This window comes from Schistocerca cancellata, chromosome 2, assembly GCF_023864275.1.
Source record: "Schistocerca cancellata isolate TAMUIC-IGC-003103 chromosome 2, iqSchCanc2.1, whole genome shotgun sequence".
Taxonomy (NCBI): Eukaryota; Metazoa; Arthropoda; class Insecta; order Orthoptera; family Acrididae; genus Schistocerca; species Schistocerca cancellata.
This window is the reverse complement of record NC_064627.1, coordinates 421,698,828-421,725,342: the sequence shown is the minus strand read 5'-3', so window position 1 is coordinate 421,725,342 and position 26,515 is coordinate 421,698,828. Positions and strand designations below refer to the sequence as shown.

General features: G+C 38.4%; 1 protein-coding gene across 8 annotated transcripts in view; it reads right to left on the bottom strand.

The window, feature by feature from the left end:
• LOC126161881 (heterogeneous nuclear ribonucleoprotein R) overlaps positions 1-26,515 on the bottom strand; it is a 113,360-nt gene that overhangs the window by 46,229 nt on the left and 40,616 nt on the right. For 7 of the 8 annotated variants that reach the window (XM_049918015.1, XM_049918014.1, XM_049918017.1 and 4 more), the window contains exons 3-7: positions 6,687-7,027; positions 6,414-6,590; positions 5,546-5,681; positions 4,393-4,598; positions 1,277-1,426 (exon numbers count right to left, since the gene is read on the bottom strand). In XM_049918015.1, coding sequence (XP_049773972.1) covers positions 1,277-1,426; positions 4,393-4,598; positions 5,546-5,681; positions 6,414-6,590; positions 6,687-7,027 — 1,010 coding nt within the window. Of the gene's footprint in view, positions 1-1,276; positions 1,427-4,392; positions 4,599-5,043; positions 5,180-5,545; positions 5,682-6,413; positions 6,591-6,686; positions 7,028-26,515 lie in introns of all 8 variants that reach the window. The other variant, XM_049918013.1, reaches the window with a different exon arrangement.

The following is a 26,515-nucleotide window of genomic DNA, read 5'->3' as shown; positions in this document are numbered from 1 at the left end:
TATCAACACTACTGTCGGTTATTGCCCACTGTGTAATATTTGTATCTTACAGGTATTGTGCGATTTTTCTTTTGAGATATGTATGAGTACATAATGTACAAACCGCTAGCAAATGACAAAATTTTCTTCGTCTTATCGTCCATGCATTCTAACATAGAAACTACTTTTGAAGTGCCAAAAGTTGCTATAACAAATAAAATGCCTTTAAAACACCACACTGCACAATGTACTTGCAATGAGACAGTCGCAATTCCTGAAATCCATCACCCATGGCCTCTGGCCTATTGAGTCCTGGGTCCATGGATAAACCATAAAAATCTGCTGCAATAAGTCACGCACAAGCAGACCCAGCCTGTAACCAGATTGGTGAGACTAGATACAACGGGCAGGGCCTGCACGTTAGTGGGAATCGAATGGCTTCAGATTGGCAGGCCCAATCCATTACAGATACCTGCAAAAACAGCCTGCAGTTTTGGCCCATCGCAGAAAGCACTTCTGTGGCTAGCTATTCATGAGCCACAGACAGCATGTCAATGAAATGAACCGTGGTGATCAATCCATGCAATAGATAACTTGTTCAAATACTCTGAGAATCAATAATAATGAGGATAGGTAGCAACTCACCATAAAGACGATTGCTGAGCCACAGACAGAAACGTAGAAAAGACCATTTTCGGCCATAGCTTTTGCATCTACAGTCTCTGAGAAACAGATCCAAACTAACCATTAATCATGCATCTCATTGGCAGCTGCTAGGCTAGCGACAAGAAGTGGAAGCAATACTGCCTGTCCGCTGACGGGAGTGGTAGGACGGGGGCTAAGCAGTAGTAATGAGGGAGTAGGGAAGCCGCACAAGTACTCAGCTGCACCCAGCCAGCGACAGTGCATGACACCTCAGTAAACAAGTCATTTCATTTACTGAGACAAAAATGTGATTTTCCAGTGGTTTTTTTTCTTCAAATTTTCTTCAAGATTCCCTCAATTTCCCTGATATGTTTGATATTCCCTGTTTCCAGAATATGCGGCAACCCCGAACTAGATATTTTAGATTCTAGATTCAGAAACATACAAAACTTCCTGTTTATAGACACCACAGATCAAGGAAACTGGAAAGGTAGGACTGAACTTTGGCAAAATAGCATCCGTTAATGGCATGAGGTAATTGAACACAGGCACTAACTATGACTTAAACAATGCTGCAGACCGCAAATGTGAAGTACTGATCAACTGAAAGGTTGTTCAATTATTACTGCTCATATATATTTATGGCACTCACCTTTATTGCATTTTCCCGGTCTTCAAAATGGATAAAAGCGTAGTCTTTTATTTTTTTCACTCTTTCCACTTTTCCATAAGCTTCAAATGATTCTTTCAGTTTTTCTTCAGAACAGTCTTGCGTGAGATTCCTTACATACAGCACCTTTACCTACAACAGAAGAAAATTGATGAAAAATCATCTAGTAGATAGCTAACAGATTAATTTCAGATGCACTACTCAATTTGGTACCCGCGTCTGAGTTCATCATAACAATTCCTATGTTGGTTCTGTAAGAGTATACTATCAACTTAACTACACAACCACCCCCCCCCCCCCCCCCCCGAACAAAACATATCTCAGGAATCAGTCAATGAGTACAGCTTTTAACAGGCCTATGCATCCCACAATACGACCTTACACTAAGTACCATTTTCATTTACTGGGGTTCGGTAAGTTATAACTGTGTTGAAAATAAACATAACAGGACAAAAAGTTCATCATTGCATATCAAATATGTCAACTGGTTTACGAAGTTTTCTAAATTTTTACTTGTACAAGGTCTGTTCAAAAAAATTTCGGAACAATTGTCATTTCACGTCACTGGAGTGATGGAGCGGAATGTGACTGACATCCTTGCACACACCTGTATTTAATGTGCAACTGCCGGAAGACCTATTGCTGTATATCTGTTAGTTACCATTCAGTGCTGTATTGAGTAGAATGTTGTGTCACGCTGTTCAGGAATTTTGAGATGGCAGCGTTCGAGGAGCAACACGTCTGCATTAAATTTTTCGTGAAACTCAAGAAAACCTTTGCAGAGACACACACCAAATGATGCAGGTGATAATGGTGATAAGAACTTAAACCATACTTGGTGTTACGAAAGGCTCACGTGGTTTAAAAATGATCAATTGAAAGTTAACATGACCCTCGTTCAGGACGTCCTTAACGTCTACTGATGATGTTCACGTCAGGAATGTCAACGAATTGTGTGTACCAATCAAAAATTGACTGTCCAAGAGATTGCAGAAGAATGTAACATTTCAGTTGGATCATGTCATGAAATCCTGACACAGTATCTTGGAATGCTTTGGAGTAGCCACCAAGTTTGTCCTACAGCTCTTGAGTCAAGACTACGATGACCTTAGCCTTGCAATCTGTGAAGAGCTTATCAATTGCGCAAATGAGAAGGAGATGTTGCATTTGACACGGTGTCCCATTGCAGGCTGTTAACAAAAGTAAGAGCATATGGAATAATTTCATAGATATGCAAGTGGCTAGAAAACTTCTTAAATAATAGAACCCAATATGTTGTCCTAATGGCAAGCGTTTATCAGAGACAAGGGTATCGTCAGGAGTGCCCCAGGGAAGTGTGATACAACCCCTGTTGTTCTCTGACAGGGTGGGGAGCAATCTGTGGTTGTTTGCTGACGACGTCTCGATGTACAGTAAGGTGTCAAAGTTGAGTGACTGTAGGAAGATACAGCACAACTTGGACAAAATTTCCAGTTGGTGTGATGAATGGCAGCTAGCCTTAAATGTGGAAAAATGTAAGTTAATGGGGACAAGTAGGAAGAACACATCTGTAATGTTTGGATACAGTATCACTATTGTTCCGCTTGACACAGTCATCATCGAGATATCTGGGGATAACACTGCAAAGTGATACGAGGTGAGACCAACATGTGAGAACTGCGGTAGGGAAGGCGAATGGTTGTCTCTGATTTATTGGGAGAATTTTCGGAAAGAGTGGTTCACCTGTAAGGGAGACTGCGTATAGAACACTGGTGTGACCTATTCTTGAGTACTGTTGGAGTTTTTGGGATCCATAACTGGTCGGATCGAAGGAAAACATCGATACGATTCAAAGGCGGGGTGCTAGATTGGTTACCGGTAGGTTCGAACAAAAGTAAGTGTTAGAGAGATGTTTCAGGACATCAAATGGGAATCCCTGGATGGAACATGACGTTCTTTTTGAATATCACTATTGAGAAAATTTAGAGCACCGGCATTAGGAGCTGACTGCCGAACGATTCTACTGCCGCCAACATACATTGCGCGCAAGGACCACGAAGATAATATAAGAGAAATCAGGGCTCATACGGAGGCATACAGACAGTCTGTTTTCCCTCGCTCTTATTTTCTAGTGGAACAGAAAAGGCAATAACGAGTAGTGCAGTGTACCCTCCACCTCACATCGTACTATGGCTTGTGGAGTATCTATGTAAATGTAGATATCCCTTAAGAGAATCAGAACTGGTGATAAGATGGTCTTTGGTCATGATGTTGACGCTAAGTTCAATCTTTGCAATAGGTCGAGAAAGTTTCTTTCTTATATTAAAAAAAAAATCAGGGCAGGTCAAAAGTCAATGCCATACTGATAGTTCATCACGAATTTGTCCCGCAGGGACAAACTGTTAACTAATGGAACTACCAGAATGTGTTGCAATGTCTGGGAGAAAATGTGACAAGGAAATGTCCTGAAACGCGGCGAGATAATCTATGGCTCTTGCATTATGATAGAGCACCCACATATTCATCCTTGTTGGTGCGTGACTACTGCACAAAGAACAACACTGTGCTGCTTCATTCTCCGTACTGTCCAGAAATGACCACTGCATTCCAAAGTTAAAAAGCTAGTTGATAAGACAAAGATTTGCAATGACATACAAGATAAAAGAAAATTCACGCATGGCAAGTGGCCTGCCACGACTGCTTCCAGGAGTAGAAATGGTGTTGGGAGTGACGTACCAATTGTGGAGGAGATTATTTCAATAGAGGCTGTGCACAGTAAGTAAAAGGCAAATACAGAAAAATTTTGTGGACAAAGTTCTGGAATTTTTTTAAACAGACCTCATATACTCTATTTGTCTTACAAAAATAAAATGAACAACTTTTCATTACTGCAAAAACAAAGGAGCCACCTCGGATAAGAGGTATATGTTTATTACAATGGTTATTGCCACTTCAGCAAACTGAACACTTCATTTCATTATAATACACATGAGGTGGAAAACTATCACTGCAGAGCAATAACACTAAATCACAGCACTGTTATTTTCAATTAATTTCCATACATATGTGCAACTAGTATGAAGCAACTAATATGATCACGCCTCCTGCACCAAACATACCTTTGACATTGTAGCCTCATCAGGCTCTTCTTGGGGATCTGCCCAATCAACAATGATATCACATCCCCACACCTTTATACGGCCAGTACCTAGCCGTCTCTTAGCTAAGGATGCTGCTTTGTGGGATTCATATTCCAAAAAACAAAAGCCACGATTCTTCTTCTTGTCATCAGGTGAGCTGTATATAATCACTTCTGTCAGACCAGCTGGAGGAAGAATCAATCATGGCAGCACATTAGCATAAGAATCAAGGCATTCATATGTAAATTCAATTCTTAAACCTATATCCATTGCTCTTTTTACCATTTAAAAGTTCCTCAGCAGCAAGAGTTGCGGACTGAGCACGCCTGCTTACAACACATGACTATGTATAAAAACTAAAAATCATGCAACTTGATACAATTTACATTAATAATTACGAAAATTAAGTCAATTATGATTTACATGGAAAAAAGTCGTGTATGTATCAAAGATAATTCTTTTACACCATCCATCATTCCCACCCACCGTGCTCAAATCAGTGAATGGAGCACAACTTAGAAAGGCAAATGTTAGCATAATGCAGTTCTCTATCCAGCCAATCTTTTAGTTCAAGCCAATCAAACTTTCAAACAAAATGACTTATCGGCTTAAGCGATAATCTCAACTTACGTGCGTGTTTTGAAAATTCTTCAAACAACTCGTCACGATCTCGATTCTTGGGTATATTCCCAACGAATAAGCGATGATTGTTATATGATACTGTAACACCAATCTTTTTGCCTTTCCGAATTTCGTAATCGTTCAGCTGTAAGAACAATGGGGAAGGAAGTGTGCCAATTAAGCTTGCCTCGCCTGTGGGGTGCTCTTATGCCTGCTTTATTGGCTGGTCTGCTTTGACAGTGAGGGTGGGAATGGGACAGAGCCTCAGGAAGCTCTGCCCGTCTGAATGTTAGCAAGCCGCACCCATCCTCACAAATTAAATAGTGCAAGGCAGGTACCTCAGTAGGTAGTTTCTCTGCCACCTGGCTTGAATATTTGGCAATTTCATACATTCATCAAATGGATGGGGCAACTAACTAACAAGCTGAGAGGCACAGCTGTGATGTGGGCCCAATCCAACCCCTGCTGTCTCTAAACTACATCAATTTTTGTCTCTTTCTTTACACATTACCTGTTAATTTACCAAACTCGTCCAGAATCTCCTCTTTGCCTTTAGACTTTGGAATGTTGCCCACAAAAAGTCGCAGATTTGGAACACTAATGTTAACTTTCAGACTCTTGCCAGGTTTGATTTCATGATTATCAAGCTGTGGGATGAAGAGAAACACACACATGCCAAATTTTGGTGAGTGAGCAACAACAAGTTCAAAAAAGACGATCAGTAAATTTAGGGACTAATAAGAGCTAACTTCACAATTCTGTACCAATATTCTACTGAAACAGGCATGCTCTCTCCTTAAAATTTTAATGGATTCAAATTTTGAATGAGAGAAGTACAACCAGTAACAAATCTTACACTTTTTTATTATTTATTTTCAGAACTACTAAACTTCAACAAACTACCATGTAAGATATTATAGTAGCTACTACACGGAAACTATAACTCAGAAAGAAGGAGTGACTTCTCCAGCCATCACCTAAGAGCACTACTGTATGAGTTTGAATTTGGGAACACTGATCAACTGTTTGTCCAGTCCCAATTTTGCCCACAGAGCAAAGAGGAGATCTGGAAGCAAAACTTATTCTACTACTGACAGACATCCAATATAGCAAGTACAACAAGCGAACATTGTATGTTCTCAGAGTATTCAAACTCACTCAGTTTTTGAGCCAAACTTCAATACTGATTCACAAGTACAAATATATGCCAAATCAAATGGTCAAGGATAATTTTCCAATGTTTAAACTAACAAGTGAGTTTGTTACCAGAGATAATTATTTGTAGACATATTAAAACAGACATCAATTGTGTAACTCAAACTATACATTACTTTATAGACAAGTACTGACACCTACAAACAGTTCAGTCTCACAATTACCTCCTTGACTGCTTGCTGTGCTGCCTCCCTAGTTGTAAAAGTAATAAAAGCATATCCCCTATTAAGGCCTGTCATGGGATCCATCATTAACCTTAGATCCCAAATAGTGCCACATTTTTCGAACAGAGGAATGAGCTCATCTTCATACATGTCTTTTGGTATCTTGCCACAAAAAACCTGAAACAGCAACGAACAGCATTGTATCCAAATATACAAAACAAGTAAACGAATTTTCATAAACAATTACCTAGAAATTATCTATTCATTACACACCTCACAGCCATTACCAGGAGCTGGTCCCTCCCAGTCAGGTGGAGGTCCACCATATTTCCGCTGCCCTGTAGTTACGTCCAATGTATATCCAGTGCGTTCCAAAATTGATTTAATTTTGTCCTCATCTGGTGCTTTTGCAACAGTACCAGAGCCTGAACCCTGGCCTGCACGGCTTTTCTGGCGATAAGTTTTCATTACACCACACAAATATGCTGACTTATTTGAAACATGTTCCAAATTTGAATCAAGAAACTGTGTCAAAACGTTCAGTGCACCATCTACCGGAAATTCTTTCAGAGCATCCAAAGCACGTTCATCCAAATCAACGTGAGCAAGTTTACCTACGAAAATAATGACAACAAATCAATTTTATTTCAACATTAAAAGAACGCAGTGGTCCATGTTTAGAAACGTTTACAGATTACAAACTGACAATTGTCCCCCTTCAATAAAAGTATACTTTTTTTTATATAGACCTACATAAAAAGTGAAGCTAACAACCCAAAGGTTGGTTTGAACAGGACAGCACTATTCAGCAAGGTCCTAGTGGTGATGGCATACTCTTGCCATGGAACTGGCTTATCCTGCCGTGGGACTGGCTTATCCATGGGGTATATCATGGATACCATGGTGAAACTTGGCATTTTGCTAACAAATCATTCCCACATGTGAGAGCCACACTTACCTGAAAACAGGGTCACTTAATTGAAGCTCAAAGATCATTACACTGTTAATAGCTGTGTTATAAAATGTATAAAAGCCACAAGAAAACACTACCCTTTAATCACTTCAAGCAATAAAAATGATTAAGCAAGATCAGGCCTATGCTGTAAATAAACTTTGCAGCACTTAAAGAGGCACTCCTTCAGGAACACACAGTGTATTATTCTAATGGAACATTCAATTATCTTTCACAAATTTCCAAGTCATGGTAGACTCAAAAGTTCAGCAGCAGACATAGCATCAATGAGGACAGACTCTGCAGATTTGAGGTATAACAGTTTTGAGACATTAGATCTCTTCAATCACAACATAATATGCTTTTAACAAGAAGCCACCTCTAGCCAACAGAAAATCTACAATCTAAGATCTTGACACAAATCCATTTTCAAAATATTAGGTACATTGCACAACACTGAAAAAGCTTTTCATACAAGCCCACAACCTATCAGTTGAACAATCAAAAAATTAATGATACACAGTTGCATCTTCAATTGTATTCAGCTCTGCAAATACCAGTTGCAACCAGAACCCAGATCACAATTCAATTTAAATAATGTATTTTTACCACTATGTGTGGTGAACATACAAAGCGAGAACCATGTCAATAATCCCCAGAGTTGCCACAGACACTCCTTCACACATTTGCTATTACATAATACTCAATTCGGTAAAGTACTACTAACTCAGGAAAACAATAATTATGAATACAACTTTAAATGTACCTGTTTAGCATGTTTACGAATTAAAATACTAATTGATGGAACATACTGCTGTCAACTGTTTTGGATGTAATTTTTACTCTTATTTCCAAGAAATAATTCGACGTACTTCAAGTAATGAAACAATTAGCAAGTCACTCTACTGCAACAAAGAGGATTTTGGCAGCTGATTGCTCCACTTCTCAATAAATCTGACAAAGACAATAACATCTTGCACATGTAGCCTAGCTGCAGTAATTGAAATAATTGTCTACATGTTGCTTTGTGCTGAAAATAACCTCAGAAGCATTTAAATGAAAACGTGTTAAGTGCACAGATTTAGCATACAAAATTGGTAAAACTGCTGTCTAATACTGATGGTACTTATTAATTGTTCACTTTAAGAAGAGTCTGAATGGTGACTGCCAAGAGCAAGTCTATCGATAGAAGTCGAATGCTGTGTTTTATTACCAACAGCTCTCTGTTAAACCCAACCTAGACAATCTTAGTTGTCAGACAACCGTGTTCTCAACGAGTCTATGTACCCGTAAATTAAGACACAATACACGAAATTAAAAATCACAGAACTGTTGTGTGTAAATTGAGTTTGAAACAGTTAAATTTACTTATATGTTCAACAAAGACACTTTGCACCTGGTATTGAAAGCAACATAGGTAGCAACTGGAAACAAACTACCGTATTTACTCAAATCTAAGCCGCACTCGAATCTAAGCCGCACCTGAAAAATGAGACTCGAAATAAAGGAAAAAAAAATTTCCCGAATCTAAGCCGCACCTGAAATTTGAGACTCGAAATTCAAGGGGAGAGAAAAGTTTTAGGCCGCAGCTCCAAATCGAAACAAAGTTGGTCCATTGTAATATGAGACACAATTTAGGTCAAATGAATGACGATACAGCTACAGTAGTTTGGTTCGAGCCATACGCTTAACAGTTAAGCTTTACCACGTAGCCATTGATATGCGTCAGGCGCTCCGTCCGTATTTATACGGGTGCCCTTCCTTTTTCACGTGCTTCGTCTGGTTTGAATCGATTGCTTATTTTGCTTTGATCTGATAATTGCCGTTTTCTTTGTTATAGGTGTTTGCGTCACTCTTAAGCTGAAAATGCATTACTGCACTGTGTCATGCATTGTTTGTCGCATTCTGATATGCGTGTTTACGGCCTGTCGCGGCTCGCGGCATGGCTTGCTTTTGTGCGCGCTACCGCCGCGTACAATTAAAAAAAAAAGAGGAATCGTCTCATTAGCGAAACAATGGCAAGAGGCCGCAATTTGTTGTTACTTACACTGCTGCTTTCTTTGATAATGATCAACAAGAATCAAATAATAGACTGCGTATGATAGAACATGTTCTGAACGAAAGTTAGGCGAAAATTTTTCTCCGTTTGAAAATCTTTGCGGTCGCTTCTTTATTACATCAAATTCTGCACAGAAATTAGAGTCATTTTAGATTTAAAAATCTAGTCACTTGCCGTGCTTCATTTCTGACTGTATCACTATTAGGCATAAGAATAATACGAATATAAACATGACACGATACGTATATTCTTCCGCGTTTGCTGTTGTCTCACTCTAGTTTCGTAGTTTATTAGGCAGACAGAGTTTTAATGAGATAGCAGCAAACACGAAAGAATACATGGCAAAATGTTTATATTCGTATTATTCTTATGGTGAAGAGAATACTGTATGTGATTCAAATTTCAGCAGGTTCCTATTAGCAACCATCTCTTCTCACAGACAGGAAAAAATTCACAACATAGAGTTGGCCATATTGACAAACATCCCAAACAGTCTTGCCAGTCAGATTTTCGTAGTACACTGAAATTGTGCTACATTCGAAGATGAACAATACGGAATTTGTATTTACTTCGTTGGATAATGTATGAAAATGCAGTGGTCGAACTCGCGGCGGAGGAAAAAAGCTCGTCTTCCACTTTTTTTTTAATTTATTTACTGACGCAGAGGTTTTGGCGCCAGTATTTATCTTTGTGCCTACTACAAAGCATGCCTGCATAGCGCTACATATATTCGACGGCAGAACTTAGTTGTGGCGGCACGTACCAACATTTTTCATAACTTCCACTTGCTTTGCACTCGTTTCTAAGCCGCAGGCGGTTTTTTGGATTACGAAAACCGGAAAAAAAGTGCGGCTTAGATTCGAGTAAATACGGTAATATGGGTCTGAAGCCATTTACTGACTTCTACCTTAGTAGCTTCTCCTGCCAACCATCATGCTGACAGTCTTCTTAGAGTGAACAATAAATAAGTGCATGTAAATAATACAGTAACAGTAGCTTGCATATGCTCATCTGTTAAGTGATCTTTAAGTCTATCCAGTTGGCTTATAGCATTTAAAGAGGGATACCAGAAACCATGACCAAATCATCTTCAAAAACTTTACCATGACTGCTATTCTGAGTCAAAGACTGAACAGTAAATTCATCAACAAAAAAAGCCGGATTCTTCAATACCGATGAAGTCTACAGCCGCATTAGAAACACACTGCTTCATAAATTCTTTTGCACAGAATCAACATACAAAGGATGATTAGCTACGAAAGTTATTGAGAACATGAGCACCAGAAGCCTATAAAGTATTAGAAACGGACAATAATTTCATTTCGTTGCCAACATTCACACCATCCAATCTTACTGTGTTTACACTGACTGAGAATGAAATTCCACTTCAATTCTCTGAAATAAGCTCTTTCTGCTGGGTTAGTTTCTAGAGATTAAGGGCAATAGCTATTTGCTTTACAAATCAGCGAACTACCAGTAATAAGAATTAACAAGAAGTTCGAGAAAGGAGGATTAGGTGAATCATGTAAATTAGCAATACTTGCGAAGGAGAGGCACCTCTTTTTGGGAAGATACAATACGTCTTTAACTATACACATATTATTCCAAAGGAGCTATATGCCGCCCTTGTAGCAACATATCTGATTCAAGGTAGTAAATCATTCCATCTACAAGCTCTGAAAGGTCAGGATTCCACTATAAATCTATTTGTGGCTGCAAATTACTGCTGTGGTAATCAGAAGGTACAAATTTTGATGACAACATTTGACTTGCTGAAAATTACTCTTCCATTTACTTTCACAACTAGCCAGTCGTTTTATTTAATTCTTTCACTGCAAAATCTCTCATAACTGGTTCCACGACTTCATAACTGGAAAAAATTTCTTCTTGGTGTGTTTATTATTTTAGTCTTAATGTAATTGATTTACAGTCCTGCACTGAGCAAGGGGGTGCGGCGGTTAGCACAATGATCTCTCATTCGGGAGGGTGACGGTTGAAATCTGTGATTGGACATCCAAATTTGGGTTTTCCGTTATTTCCCTAAATCACTCCAGGCAAACGCCTGGCTGATTTCCTTCCCCATCCTTGACACAATCTGAGCTCATGCTACCTTCTCAATGTCGACAGGATGTTAAACCCAATCTTCCTTCGTTCCTTCCATCCTTTACAGTCCTGCTTTCAAACTTGTTCTATTAATTTCTTCCACTTGTTGCTTAAATTAATCAAAGCTAGAGGCAAACATCACAAAGCTATCTGTAAAATGTATGTTGTTCAGCCACAAAATGTACCTGGTTCCCAGTTTGTGGATTCCGGAATGTCCTTTAAGAGATGCTAAGATATTACAAGTGCAAACAAAGTTGACACCCAGCGCACTGGCTGATGGAAGCGGCTGTATGGGAAATGCCTTCGCAGTCGCTCGCATCAGCCACTGCGCCCAGTGTCAACTTCTGGTGATGGCACATCTCCCAATGTACTGACTGGGCTTGATAATGAGTGTACTAAGTATCTTCTACATTACAGTTACGAGACACCTAAGTCTTCCTGTCTCTTTCCTTCTTAGTGTTGTACAATTGCAGCACCCAGTTTTGGGGGATTGTCCTCCTTCCAGACATTTTTCAGCTCAGTTTAATGCTACATTTCCCCTAGTTTTAATTACTCATACTGAAATGCCATCAAATCCCGGTACATTCCTCTAGTTTCTTCAAATTACTTTATCACAATATCTAGCTTTAATTACCAAAAACTCATTGTTTACATTATAACTACCTGCCTTTCCAGCTCATCTCTGGAACTACAGACACTTAATGTGTCCCTGTATAGTCCTCTCTTTGTTATTAGTTACTGTACCTTGCACAACTTTAAATGTTATGTCTACCAAACATTCTCTTTTCACTATACATACTGTTTTTGATTTTTTCCTTTGCCATTTGCCATTTTTTTCTTGAGGACATTTCTAAAGAGCTTTGTTTGATTCAGCATACACGATCAATTTCCTATCATCACATCTCTAAAACACTTTTATTGTTGCCTTGTTATAGTTTAGACTTTCTGTTGTTTAATTTAATGATACCTCCTGCAATATCTTTTCAAGTTTGTATAGAACCTTAGTTAGATAATCATAATTTTTTTCTTTGTCAATATATTCTTCATTTTCTAAGATGTCGAACTTCTTGCTTCAATTTAATTTGTTACATACCATGATTTTGAACTACATTCTCATATTCCTACATTTTTGATTTCCTGCTTGTTGAGTGCTTTTTCTGACTGCTGTATTTTTAGGCTATATCCTACAAGCCTATGGAACACTCAAAATTTTGTAGTGGTTGTCACATTCTGCACATTTTCCTTATCACTTGTTAAAATATAGTGATAAACATACTGTTCATCATAACAAATCCTAACAAAAAAACACCATGTATCATTTTTGGTATTTTACCCATTTTCCCACTGAAAACTCAAATATGAGATCAACAGGAAGTGCAAAATGGCTAAGCAGGAATGACTAGTGAACAAATGTAAGGATGTAGAGGCATATAGCACTAGGGGGCAAGATAGATACTGCCTACAGGAAAATTAGAGAGACCTTTGGAGAGAAGAGAACCACCCCTATGAATATCAAGATTTCAGATGGAAAACCAGTTCTAAGCAAAGAAGGGAAAGCAGAAAGGTGGAAGGAGTATGTAGAGGGTCTATACAAGGGCAATGTACTTAAGGGAAATAATATGGCAATGGTAGAGGACATAGATGAAGATGAAATGGGAGATATGATACTGTGTGAAGAATTTGACAGAGCACTGAAAGACCTAAGTCGAAACAATGCCCCTGGAGAACTACTGATAGCCTTGGGAGAGCCAGCCCTGACAAAACTCTACCATTTGGTGAGCAAGATGTATGAGACAGGTGAAATACCCTTCAACTTCAAGAAGAATAAAATAATCCCAATACCAAAGTGTTGACATGTATGAAAATTACCGAACTATGAGTTTAATAAGTCCCAGCTACACAATACTAAGACATTATTTACATACAAATAGAAAAAAGTGGTAGAAGCCGACCTCGAGGAGGAGCTGACTGGAATCCGTAGAAATGCTGGAACACGTGAGGCAATTCTGACCCTACAAATTATCTTAGAAGATAGGTTAAGGAAAGACAAACCTATGTTTCTAGCATTTCTACAGTTAGAGAAAGCTTTTGATAATATTGACTGGAATACTCTTTCAATTTCTGAAGGTGGCAGTGGTAAAACACAGGGAGGGAAAGGCTATTTACAATTTGAACAGAAACCAGATTGCAGTTATAAGAGTTGAGGGGCATGAAAAGGAAGCAGTGGTTGGGAAGGGAGTGAGACAGGGTTGTAGCCTATCCCAGATGTTACTCAATCTGTATATTGAGCAAGCAGTAAGGGAAACAAAAGAAAAATTCGGAGTAGGAATTAAAATCCATGGAGAAGAAATAAAAACTTTGAGGTTCGCCGATGACATTGTAATTCTGCCAGAGACAGCAAAGGACCTGGAAGAGCAGTTGAATGGAATGGTTAGTGTCTTGAAAGGAGGATATAAGATGAACATCAACAAAAGCAAAACGAGGATAATGGAATGTAGTCAGGTGATGCTGAGGGAATTAGATTAGGAAATGTGACACTTAAAATTGTAAATTAGTTTTGCTATTTGGGGAGCAAAATAACTGATGATGGTCAAAGTAGGGAGGATATAAAATGTAGACTGGCAATTGCAAGAAAAGCGTTTCTGAAGAAGAGAAATTTGTTAACATCAAGTATAGATTTAAGTGTCAGGAAGATGTTTCTGAAAGTATTTGTATGGAGTGTAGCCATGTATGGAAGTGAAACATGGTCGATAAATTGTTTAGACAAGAAGAGAATAGAACTTTCGAAATGTGGAGCTACAGAAGGATGCTGAAGATTAGATGGGTAGGTCATGTAACTAATGAGGTGGTACTGAACAGAATTGGTGAAAAGAGGAATTTGTGGCACAACTTTACTAGAAGAAGGGATCAGTTGGTAGGACATGTTCTGAGGCATCAAGGGATCACCAATTTAGCATTGGAGGGCAGCGTGGAGGGTAAAAATCGTAGAGGGAGACCAAGAGATGAATATACTAAGCAGATTCAGAAGGATGTAGGTTGCAGTAAGTACTGGGAGATGATGAAACTTGCACAGGATAGAGTAGCATGGAGAGGAAAAAACAAGTCTCTGGACTGAAGACAACAACAACATGGTAAGCAATTTAAAGAGAACTTTCTTGAACACCGGGAACAGGAAACATCTGTATTAGCAGTTTCTATTGGAAATGAACAGATATGAAAGGTCTTCCTCTTTCACTTTTAAAATTCTGGAACTCATGGTTCTCCATAGCCACTTATGATGCAGAATATTTTGAATAAATGATTGAATTCTTCCACAATGATGACATGTGGAAGTTGTCTAATGCAAGCATTGGGTGTCAGTTAACTGTAAAGAACATGCCATAGACTTAATATGACCGTCTTCTTGGACACATCTCACTTCACACGAATGACCTGGAATGACGTCTCTGTAGTGCTGATGCTCTGAAGCTGTGTAAGAATCTTTAGAATATTTCTGCAAAGCTAATGTCCACAGAATTGGAAAATAGTGAAATGTCTGCAACCAACAAGAGTTGATGATCAGCAGTTTGCAGCCGTGGTACTGAATGCTATTTGGACTCTGTGTTCCAACTTAGTCACAGTGAGAAGTTATTTTCCAACATTTTCTAACAACAATGAAGTGTTGACAGGTGGCACAAGCTCTCAGAAGGTATCCTAAAAAACATGACACTGCTGTCATTAAAAAAAACTTCTCTGCAGTGTGTCTGAAGCTTACCTGCCTTTAAGTTCTATAAAATAAATGTTTTTAATTTTTCTTTGCAAGTCAGTGCAACATAAATGTGATGTGTATGATGTAGGGGCCTGAAAATGTAGCAGCTATTTTTTGCAAAGTTAGATTTTTTGGCATAAATGTTAGACATTTAAATTTAAAAGTTTGGCAAGCCACTTGCCTGAAGATGAAGTTTGTTGTCAAAGAAATAAAAAAGAACAAAACAGATACAAAAACTACAATAATAATAACAAGGATAATAAGCAGTTTTTATTCTCATTACTAAAAACTTTTGAGACGAATATTTGCTTCTGCAAAAATTTAAAGTTTTTTTCAAAACTTGGCTTGTTTTCTCCTCTTGGCTCTATTGAAACTTCCAACAAATAATTGTTTCTGTTCAGAAGGGGCTCTCACTGGTGAACAAACTGTTTCTCTGATTTAAGGAGTTTTTCGACATTCTCTCTTTTTCCACACAGAGTTCAAATCTAAAGCATACAAGCCTTCATCTGTATATAGCAGAGCCTTTTCGTGCACCTTGAGACCCATGGCCAACAACACTACAAACAGGAAAGACAAGGTGCTTAAAGAGTAGACAGAGAACTGAACATAGCTCTATCCATAATTTACAGGAAGACTATCTGCATCGTCGCGCCGCGACTATCTACATCGTTGCACTACAGCAGCCACCACAACTTAGTAAGCAGCCTGAAGTGCAAACAAACGAGAACTTCAAACGCTCAAAAGCTGAGGAGCAGTCCGGGAGAACAAGCCCTGCCTTCCTGTCACAAGTCTGCCTGCCTATGCCCGTGTTCTTTTTTTCTGTGAAACCAGGATCACAAATCCTTCTGGTGCCACGAGAGTTGTACTTAAACCCTATGATAAACAGGATTAGACTCTTCACTCATTTCAAAATAAGAAAAGAAAATAATGAGCTAAATGGCTAACTTAGATTAAAATACATAACCTAAAGGAGAAAAAAGCCATCAAATTACCAAAATGTGTAAAAAGTAATACCAAAATTGACCACAAAATGTAACAATATTTTCTGTCCCTAATTATGACTTTTCCATTGCTTTTCAAAATGAATTCCGGTACTTATATTAATATGCTGAGCTATAAACCTGGAGTAACTTACACTTTGTAGGAGTATTTTGATGCCTGTAATACTTATAAAGCTGTTAACATTCATTGCAAAATTGGTGCTGCACACATATCTAGGATGACAGAAGTGACTGTCCACTGTAGTCAGTAATGAACAGATAACTTTCTGCATATTACTCAAAGTGTCAGAACTGTTTCTGTGCTTGGTGGATTTCATTCCTGAAAACCATACAACTCAACAACAACTTACTTTCCCATTACAATGTGGAGGGAGAAAGTGTACTACATAGAATCATGACTGGAGATGAAACATGACTTCTATGCTATCAGAGACAAACAGCAGTCAATGGTGTGAAGTCATACTGCCTTATCGAAGAACTGCAAAGAAGCACACAAAAATCTCTCAGGCAGAAAGGCTGTGGCTGCAATTCTTAAAACTGTTGTGAGAACTTAAGAAAATTGGCACAGGCCATTTATCACAGATGACGCAATGTCTTGTATCAAGTATGCTCTGCCAGGTAAACAAGAATTATTATATCATTTCAAATTGGTTATTTCTGAACACCCATCTTATGTCCTAGACTTGTGTCAAAGTAATTTCCACCTGTTCATGGACATGAAAGTGTCGTTGGATTACAAACACTGACACCAACACATGCTGTGGCAGGCTGGCTGCAGCCTCAGCAGCAGATTCTCCCCCCCCCCCCCAAGTAATAAGTCAACTCATTAAGAGGTATGAAAACTGCTTGAGCTGGAATGATGATTGTGTGGAGTTAGTGTACAAAGGTGTCATTAAGATTTTCTAATATATTTTCTTTGTGTACATTACTTGTAGCCTAACAAATTTGTTTCCAGAGGTACAAGGTATCTTCAGTGTGCAATGTCACGGTGATTTTTCAGCATACTTTCTACCTTGTCTCCAACTTAGCAGTCGCAGTTACATTCAAACTGATACCACTTGTAGTTAAACAATACGCTCATTTTGGTCATTATATGTAACAGTCATCAACTCGCGGTTCAAATACAATGCCCTTGCAGCCACCATCTAATTGGATCATACTTTTTTTCAGACAAACCAGGATATTTTCAAAGCATATGCACGTACTGACATGCTTATTTGATGGTCGTCATCATCAATTCTTGTACACAGCACTCCAAGCCAAAAAATATATTGCATTCATGGTACAAATACCTTTAATTAATCAAGCAGTTACTAATAGTCTGAAATCTGGGAACATACTGGGTCATCTTCTGCTAAAGAAATCAGGATAATAATCTTCATATCCACTCAAGAATTTTACTACTCCAACAAAATGAGGCTTCATGGTCAAAAGTCCCTACATCACACCCATATGTCAATCAATCTTTAAAGAATTCCTAGCTAGTTCGGAAAATAGGTAGCTTACTTTAGATGTCACTCAATTAGTTCTTGTAGAACCAAACTCACATCAGAAAAAATTTATAAAATCTGTACACCAAGAATTAAGAAATCTAACAGGACAAGTAGCAATTGTGATTAGCTTCCTTTGTGTGCTTAGTTTGTGTGTTTTGGGTTCCTTTCACACAACACAACCAACTGTCACTAACACTGATGTGATGTCTACATGGTGTATCTGCATACCAACAATATTGCCACCTCCCATGTTCAGCTGTATTTTACTATCTCCCTGTTATGCAGATCCAGTGCCCCACTGAAGTGCATTGGCTGTCATTTCTCTGGTGTTTCTGAAGCCTTTTCAACTGTTTCCGTGATGAGTTCGTACTGCCAGACCAACTGAAACTTTTTTTTTTTTATCCAACATTTAGTGTCAAAGGAAAAAGCAACAAAAAACAAAAGCAACAAATTATAATTTTACATGCTCAGTTGATAGAATAACCTAATAGTGATAGAAAACGTGGAGAGGGGAAAAGTCCGAATCTGCTTGTGCCTCAAAACTGCTATGCCATGCCACACAGACTTCATGTTTCTCTCACGCAGCAGCACAACCATACTTAAATCCCTACAGTCAGCATCAAACATTCTGGAAGTGAATATTAATTACAGTTGCTTTACTGATTGTGTACATAAAATTAAATTAATTGGTTGTTTTATTTATAATGAGAACAGAATAAATTTTTCCACCGACACTACAAAAACACCCTATGAATAATTTGTCTGTGCAAGTGCGTGCAGTGGGATGGGGGAGCACACACACATGGGGGAGTGCACACACATGTTCACTCATATTTTACACAAAAAGACTCCTCAGGAGGGGGAACCTATTCAACAAAAATTCTGAGTATGTTTTTATAGCACTCTCCAGTACGTAGCACACACGTTGAGGATAGATAGGAAAATTAACAAGAAATGTGAAATAGCCCGGGATATCAAATTGTGAGAGAATCAATGCACTTATGTGCCTTATGGGTATAGCTGTGTATCTCAAAAACGAAAGTCTACGATTCACGTGTACTATATTCTGCTTATACTGAATATTTGAATTTCTGACATGTTCATGGGGACACAACTTGCAACCCCATAAAATAAAACAGTTGCCAAGGTACAATTCAATGAAGCAGTGGCCCTTTGTTAACACAGCACAAGGCTTCCTTCCTGCCAACAGACAGCTGCTGACTCAACGATAATCTTTCTGAATGGATTTGTTGAGTTCAAGGCAACAATGAATACTAACTAAGAAAAACAAATTACCATGTCATTCCTCATTCTAAAAGAATGACATTTCTTTCCTGATCTTAGAAACCTGAAACAGCAAAAATTTTAAACATTTGTATGGACTGGAGTTTACTGCAACTTACAGGGTGAGTCAAAAAGGACTTTCCAAGAATGAAATTTTCACTCTGCAGCGGAGTGTGCACTGATGTGAAGCTTACTGGCAGATTAAAACTGTGTACCAGACCGATACTTTAACTCGGGATCTTTGCCTTTTGCAGGCAAATGCTCTACCAACTGAGCTACCCAAGCATAACTCATGACCCTTCCTCACAGCTTTTCTTCCGACAGTACTTCATCTCCTTCCTTCCAAACTTCACGGAAGCATGCCTCCACAATACCCGTTCTTTCAGAGTGTTGGTTCTGCAAGTTCTGCAGAAGAGCTTCTGTGAAGTTTGTAAGGTAGGAGTCTAAGTACTGACAGAAGTAAAGCTGTGAGGACGGGTCATGAGTCATGCTTGGGTAGCTCAGTTGGTAGAGCACTTGCCCACAGAAGGCAAAGGTCCTGAGTTCGAGTCTCAGTCCAGTACACAGTTTTAATCTGCCAGTTTCAGGACTTTCCAACTTTGAAATGTTATACACATTTAGTGAGGTAAGTTACAGAATCGATAAAAGTGCCATTTTATAGCCAACAACCTCAAGTTGTATTCACATATTGCAGCAGTACATCATTCTGTTATCAGAAGTGTCAGCATGTAAAACAGCTACTTTCACCAGTGTGCATAATACTTGCTGTGTGTTTTGATTTCACGAAACAAAGTCTGCAACAACTGCTCAGCGTAAACTGGCACCAAACATGCTAAAGAACCTGCAAGCCTACAATTTAATCTCGGCACAAGAACTTTATTGAGACAGGTCGTTCACTGCGACATTATGAAACACCAGCTCACACGCGTGTTGTTGATTACGTTGAACAGGTTAGAGAGAGCTTTACCAGGGTGTGTAAATCGAGAAGGAAAAAAATTTCCCGGATTTCCCGGGTGAAAATATATTTTTTCCGCGTTAAGTGACAGTATGCTTTTCCTCGGCACTGTAAAACTTATCAGTCCTTTGATGGTTTATGGTTTTATACACCAGCACTTCAGAAAATGAAACTCGGGAAAAAACACATTTTGGAAGGATCTTTAATGTGCAGCAACATGTACGCTACATATTTTCATGTTACAAAGGTACAAATTCGAATTCCACCAAACACCGCATGTTACTTTCCGAAGCATTGTAATCGAGATTGCGACGTCCTTTTGTAAGCCAGGCACAACTCATGATCTCGCCAGCTTATGACAGCATAACACATATGATGTAGTCAGCCAATAGCAAGATCACTCTTAAGAAGCACGAACACAAATAAGAAAAGTTAATGCTTTAAATTAATATACATATTGTTGCTGCAACAGAAGCTAAGCTTCCACATATAATATTGACCTTTTTTGCGCGTGTTACACTTTAAGATACATCAAATAACTGTGACAGTAAATTTTTTAATAATGACATAAATGTCTGATATCGGTTCGAAATTCTTCTACATGGTCGTTCCCAAAGAGTTGATTTTTAAACGAGAGTCATACGCTTTGTGATTTAAGAAATTCATCGTACATTCTCGCACATATTTCATCTTGCATAAAAGGAAAATTACTTTGTTAGAAATAGTTCATTTCAGCAGTTGCCACAGAGCGCCAAATAACAGGCGTCACTGTGCTTGCTCAGCTACGATGACGCAGGAAGCCCATATTTTCGTACGTGTAAAACATCAAAAGATCTTGCATTAAAACAAATCTAATATAAACAGCTGTCACGTCACGCTCATCGGAGGCAATTTGCTGTTAAGAAGCACTGTGTAGTCTTCCTAAAGCCTTTTACATACTTTACTATTGGCAGATGCCTGTATGAGCACTGTGTTTTGTAGTCGTACATGGCACATTTCCTTCAGGACTTAAGTTTTTTCTTCTTTTTTTTCTCGTTCATGTTTTGTTGCTGCAGTATTATTCTGCAGAAGCAGGATACAGTAATATTCTTTGTTAGAGTATTGGTTCTTACCAGTCAAAATCATAAAAATTTAACTGAAAACTAAAACAATGAAAAATTTCCGGAATTCTAAAAAATTCCCGGGTTTTTCCCGGATCTCCCGGGTCATATACACCCTGTTTACCAGAAATCCACAAACATCAATGCAATGTGCATCTTGAGAGACTGGCATTCCATAAAAGACTGTTTGCAAGTACTGCGTAGACATTTACACTTGAAACCACACAGATTCATAATGGCATAGTAGATGAGTGATAAGGTTGCTCATAGGGAATACTGTGTGGAAATGTTGTCCTGGATGGAGGGCAACGAGATATTCATGAACACAATAATCTTCAGTGATGAGCCAACATTTCATGTCGGATGCATGGTGAATACCAACTACTGCAGAATACGAGGCAGTGAAAATCAGCATGCAACCATGGAACACATTCATGACATGCCCAAAGTTAATTTGCATTGTGCCCTTAGCAAACAAAGTGTATGGCCCTTTCTTCTTCATGGAGATAACTGCCATTGGTACAGCGTACCTGGACACGCTTGAAAACTTTTTCAATTACACAAATCATTGAACGTAACAGAGATGGGACAGCTTACTACAACCAAGATGATGCACCACCTCTTTTCACACACAGTTCAAGGTTTATATATCTAAAATGAAAGATGATGAGACTTACCAAACAAAAGCGCTGGCAGGTCGATAGACACACAAACAAACACAAACATACACACAAAATTCTAGCTTTCGCAACCAACAGTTGCCTCGTCAGGAAAGAGGGAAGGAGAGGGAAAGACGAAAGGATTTGGGTTTTAATGGAGAGGGTAAGGAGTCATTCCAATCCCGGGAGCGGAAAGACTTACCTTAGGGGGAAAAAAAAAGACAGGTATACACTCGCGCGCGTGCGCACACACACACACACACACACACACATATACAGGCACAAGCAGACGTTTTTCCCACGTGGAATGTTTCCCTCTATTATACTCACAGTTCAAGGTTTCCTTGATAATCACTTCCCAGGTCAGTGTAATGGCCATGAAAGGCCAATTGCATGGTCACCCCATTCCCCAGACTAGACAACAATGCATTTCTTCCTCTGGAGTTTCATTAAAGGCCATGTCTATGTTCCTCACCTACCATACAATTTAGCTGATCTGAAAAATCTAATCTATGCTGCCGTTGCACAAGTTACGCCTGATTTGTTGCAATGAGTGTGGGAAGAAATTGATTATTGTGGGATGTTTGCCGCATCACAAATGGTAGTCACATCGAACCAAAATAACACATCTACAGATTCTATAAGTTATCTCAATAAATTTCTGCCATCATACCACTGCTGTAAAATCCTTTTTGACTCACCCTGTATCAGCATTTATACAAAGTTAATTCTCTTTGTTTATTCAGGATTTTAAATACATTACTCATGTTCAAATCACATCATTAGTTCAGAATTCTGAGTTAATGTGCCTTTATTGTAACATTTTCTATCTCAAGAGTGGATCTCCCAAAGACTTAGAGATTGGATTTCTTAATTTCCTTGAACCAATTTTTGTAGTACATGAGCGTGATTTATTTACAAGTTTTTAAGGCCAAAAATGGATTCTTTTTTACTGTAATATCAGTTAACGGCAATTATTACACAAGTTTAGCTAGGATTTACAGTATTCTAAACAATTCGTATGTTACTGTTGTCCATCACCATTCTGTGTCACTGTGCAACGGCCTTAAATAAATGACAACTTCACAGGAACACACTTATGTCACTGGAATGTAATATCAGTAGCAACACCTCTAGTTTCAAACTGCCTGCTCTTCACATTAGGGGTCATTGTTACTTGAAGTATGACAACACGAAAAAACTAGGAAGGTACAACTTTGTAATGAAATTGGTAAAAAGGAACTGAAGCCAGAATATTCAATGGTGATCTACAAATCATGTTCAAAATATGGAACTATATTTATATTTTCTTACAATATTATGAAACCCAACTTTACGTTTATGCTTAAGATGAACCAACAGCCACGTGAAGAATTCAAATGTACACAATACACTCCATAGCAGTTGCAATCGTGCAATGGGAAGTGGACCTGGAGCCCAAGAACCCATGGACAATAAACAAACTCCCTGAGGTCCTCAAGTGCGCAGGATGAAGCCACAATCAAGCAACGAACATTAAAATAATTCAATGCGCTTCTTCATCATTCATTATGTGACCTCACAATTTATTGATTCTGAAGCACACTCTCTAGAGCCAATGGCAGTACATTGCTTCCATCAACAAACATTTCAACTCACCTCACAATCTTCTTTCAAAATTCGCTTCCAGAGTCCCTCAAAAACTCCTCGTCCTCTCCCACACACCACCTGAATTTTGCAGATGGCACCCCACCCCACTAAGTATTCCAGAATTACACATTGTGAATCTCTTAATTCCCTCAAACTTCTGCTCCCATCTTTTGTAATTCCATCCCCATTCCCCACAACCTCAAAGTTTTTCAGAATCCCCCCCCCCCCTTCACCCTAACCTCTCAGGATTATTAAGTAACATTTGATTTTTCCAGGTTCCTCACTCCAATCACTGCCCTCATCAAATACTGTGAAACTCTATCATGTAACTATTTTAACGGTGCATTCAATATACAATAATATATAGTGTTGTTCATTAAGGAACTTTTTGACATTCCCTACAGCACAAAATTCAGTCATACCTGTCTAAATAGACTGAATGCTTTTAAGAAGATTGAGTTTTATTAATTTACAGTTCCATCAAGAATATTTTTAAATAATGACATCATCTGCACACAAAGTGCAATGCCACTCCCCTCCTCCTTAAGACTACTTAACTATAAAAATTTAAGAATTGTGATAGTTAAATTACTCTCTAATGAGCATCTCAATAAGATAAAATGAAAATGTCATGGCAACATCTACTGCGCCACGGCATAGATCTTAGAAAGTTTAACGAAGTGCACTTTAACCTCAACTAGAAAGCGTATCAATACAACTCAGCATAAGCCAAAACATTAAAGTGAACTGTTAGCAATGTGTATAAAAAAACAGGAGTGAAAAACAAAAAACCTCATAATTATTTCACATTGAATGATACAAGCAAACATTCAAATAAAAGCAATTATGTAGATTTAACAGAACCATTCAGAGAGAGAGAGAGAGAGAGAGAGAGAGAGAGAGAGAGAGAGTTTTATTTAGACACACAGATCGAGTATCATAACTTAATTTGTTACCAGGTTTGTTATACTTTCCAACGATCTGCTTTACAGCTAAGATTGGTTCTTTTGTTGAGAATTTTTTTTATAAATTTTACGTGACAACAATTCTTGAAATATATTTACAAAATAAATTTTATATACACACACACACACACACACACACACACACACACACAAATATGTATCTGCTGATGAAAAGAATATATTCTCTAATGACATGCTGGCTGAGCATCCTAATGACGTATATCTTATATACTAAAAGCTACACCTTCTTTCACCTGTATTTATACTAAAAGCTACACCTTCTTTCACCTGTATTTCCATAGTTTGAACACTTAAAAGTATGAAAACTGGACACACATAATTCAAAAAAGTAAAGAAATAAAAGTTGTGGGGCTTCCAGCCTGATCAGGGCATATACGTGGATAAGGAAAAAAATCCTGGATTTCCCAGTTACAAAATACGCTTTTTCCTGGGTAAAAATACACTTTTTCCGTGCTAAGTGGCTGTATACTTTCCCTTGGAACTATAAATTGTTATCAATTGTTTGAATGGTTAAAGTTTTGTACACAGTCGTAGAATTTCCCGGCATTTTAGAAAACTAAACTCAAGAGAGAGAGAGAGAGAGAAAAACAAAGGTTTTGGAAATATCTTTGACGTGCAGCAACATGTATGTCAGATATTTTCATACTATGATATGCTGCATAATTTCATATTCCAAAATTATAATTTTGAATTCGACCAAACACAGCACATTAGTTTCCGAATCATTAAAATCGAAATTGCGACGCCTTTGGTAAGCCAATCCAAAGCATTAAAATCGAAATCGCGATGCCTTCTGTATGCCAATCACAGCTCATGTCACGTGACCTCGCCAGCCGATGACAGCAGATATTCAGAGCTTGGGACACATTATGTAGTCAGGCTTTCCTGTACAACATTGGTCTCCCAAGATTAATGAGCTACAAGAGATGCTAAGGTTTTACACGTAATACTTCCCAAGATTAATGAGCTACAAGAAAAGCTAAGTTTTTACACGTAATACTGTTCTTTTTTTCTTTTTTTTTTGCGTATGCTGTACTTTAAGGTACATCACATAAAGGTGCCAGTAAAATTTAAAATAATGACGTAAATGTCTGGATTTCTGGCTGGAGATTCTTCTAAGTGGCTTGTCCTCAAAGTGATAAGTTTTAAACGAGAGTCAAATGCTCTGTGATTCAAGGAATTAATCACACATTCTGACATGTAACATAACTCATCTTGCGTGACAGGATATTTACTTTGAAAGTAACGCTTTTCAAACCATCATTCACAATATTTTCCTGAGACCTGTTACAAATAGGTTCGTTTCAGCAGTTGCCAGAGAGCACCAGAAAACAACCATTACTGCGCAAGCGCAGCTATGATGACAAAGGAGGCTCGTTTGCTCATACGTATAAAGCATTAAAAGATCTTACATGTCATATAAAAACAGGACAACACAGGATATCCCAAAAGCATCAGAATTTAGTAAACCATACTAAAATGCTTAATTCGGCTTGAAATGCACATTCGGGTATGTCCAGAATCACAATGAAGTAGGCCCCAACCTGATTTTAAGCTTTTCAGTGTGGTTTTCAGGATGTAAATTCTCTTGGAGTACCAATACTGTACTAGCTCATGTTTGGATCTTTATTGAGGCATAATGCCATATGTACCACTAGATGAAAACATTTACTTCAAATTCAGCGAACAGTTGGAACTAGCCAGTACTTTGGAATGCAACACTTCATTTCAAATAAATTGACAGCCTCAGCAGAAAAGATTAATAAAAGCCAAATTTCTGTAGCAAACAGTCCAAAATAACTTCATTGGTCTGCAACACAATTAATGCTTGACTGCCAAAAACATGAAAACAAAATAAATCTGGCAGCTTGGGCACGCCAGATAATTTTTTTCCGGTTAGCTTCTGGCTGCATGCCGATACACCTAATAGCTAGTAACCAGAAGCAGTTGCAGGTACTGCTCATACGCTACTCAACTGTGCAAGTGCATATGCCCTCTGACAATTGCTAAAACGAACCTAATGTAAACAGTTGTGACGTCACGCTCATCGGTAGCAGTTTGTTGTGTGCACAGAGTTTTGTTGTTGCATTTCCTTTGCAACTGAAGATTATTTTTGTTTTTTCTCTTGGTTAT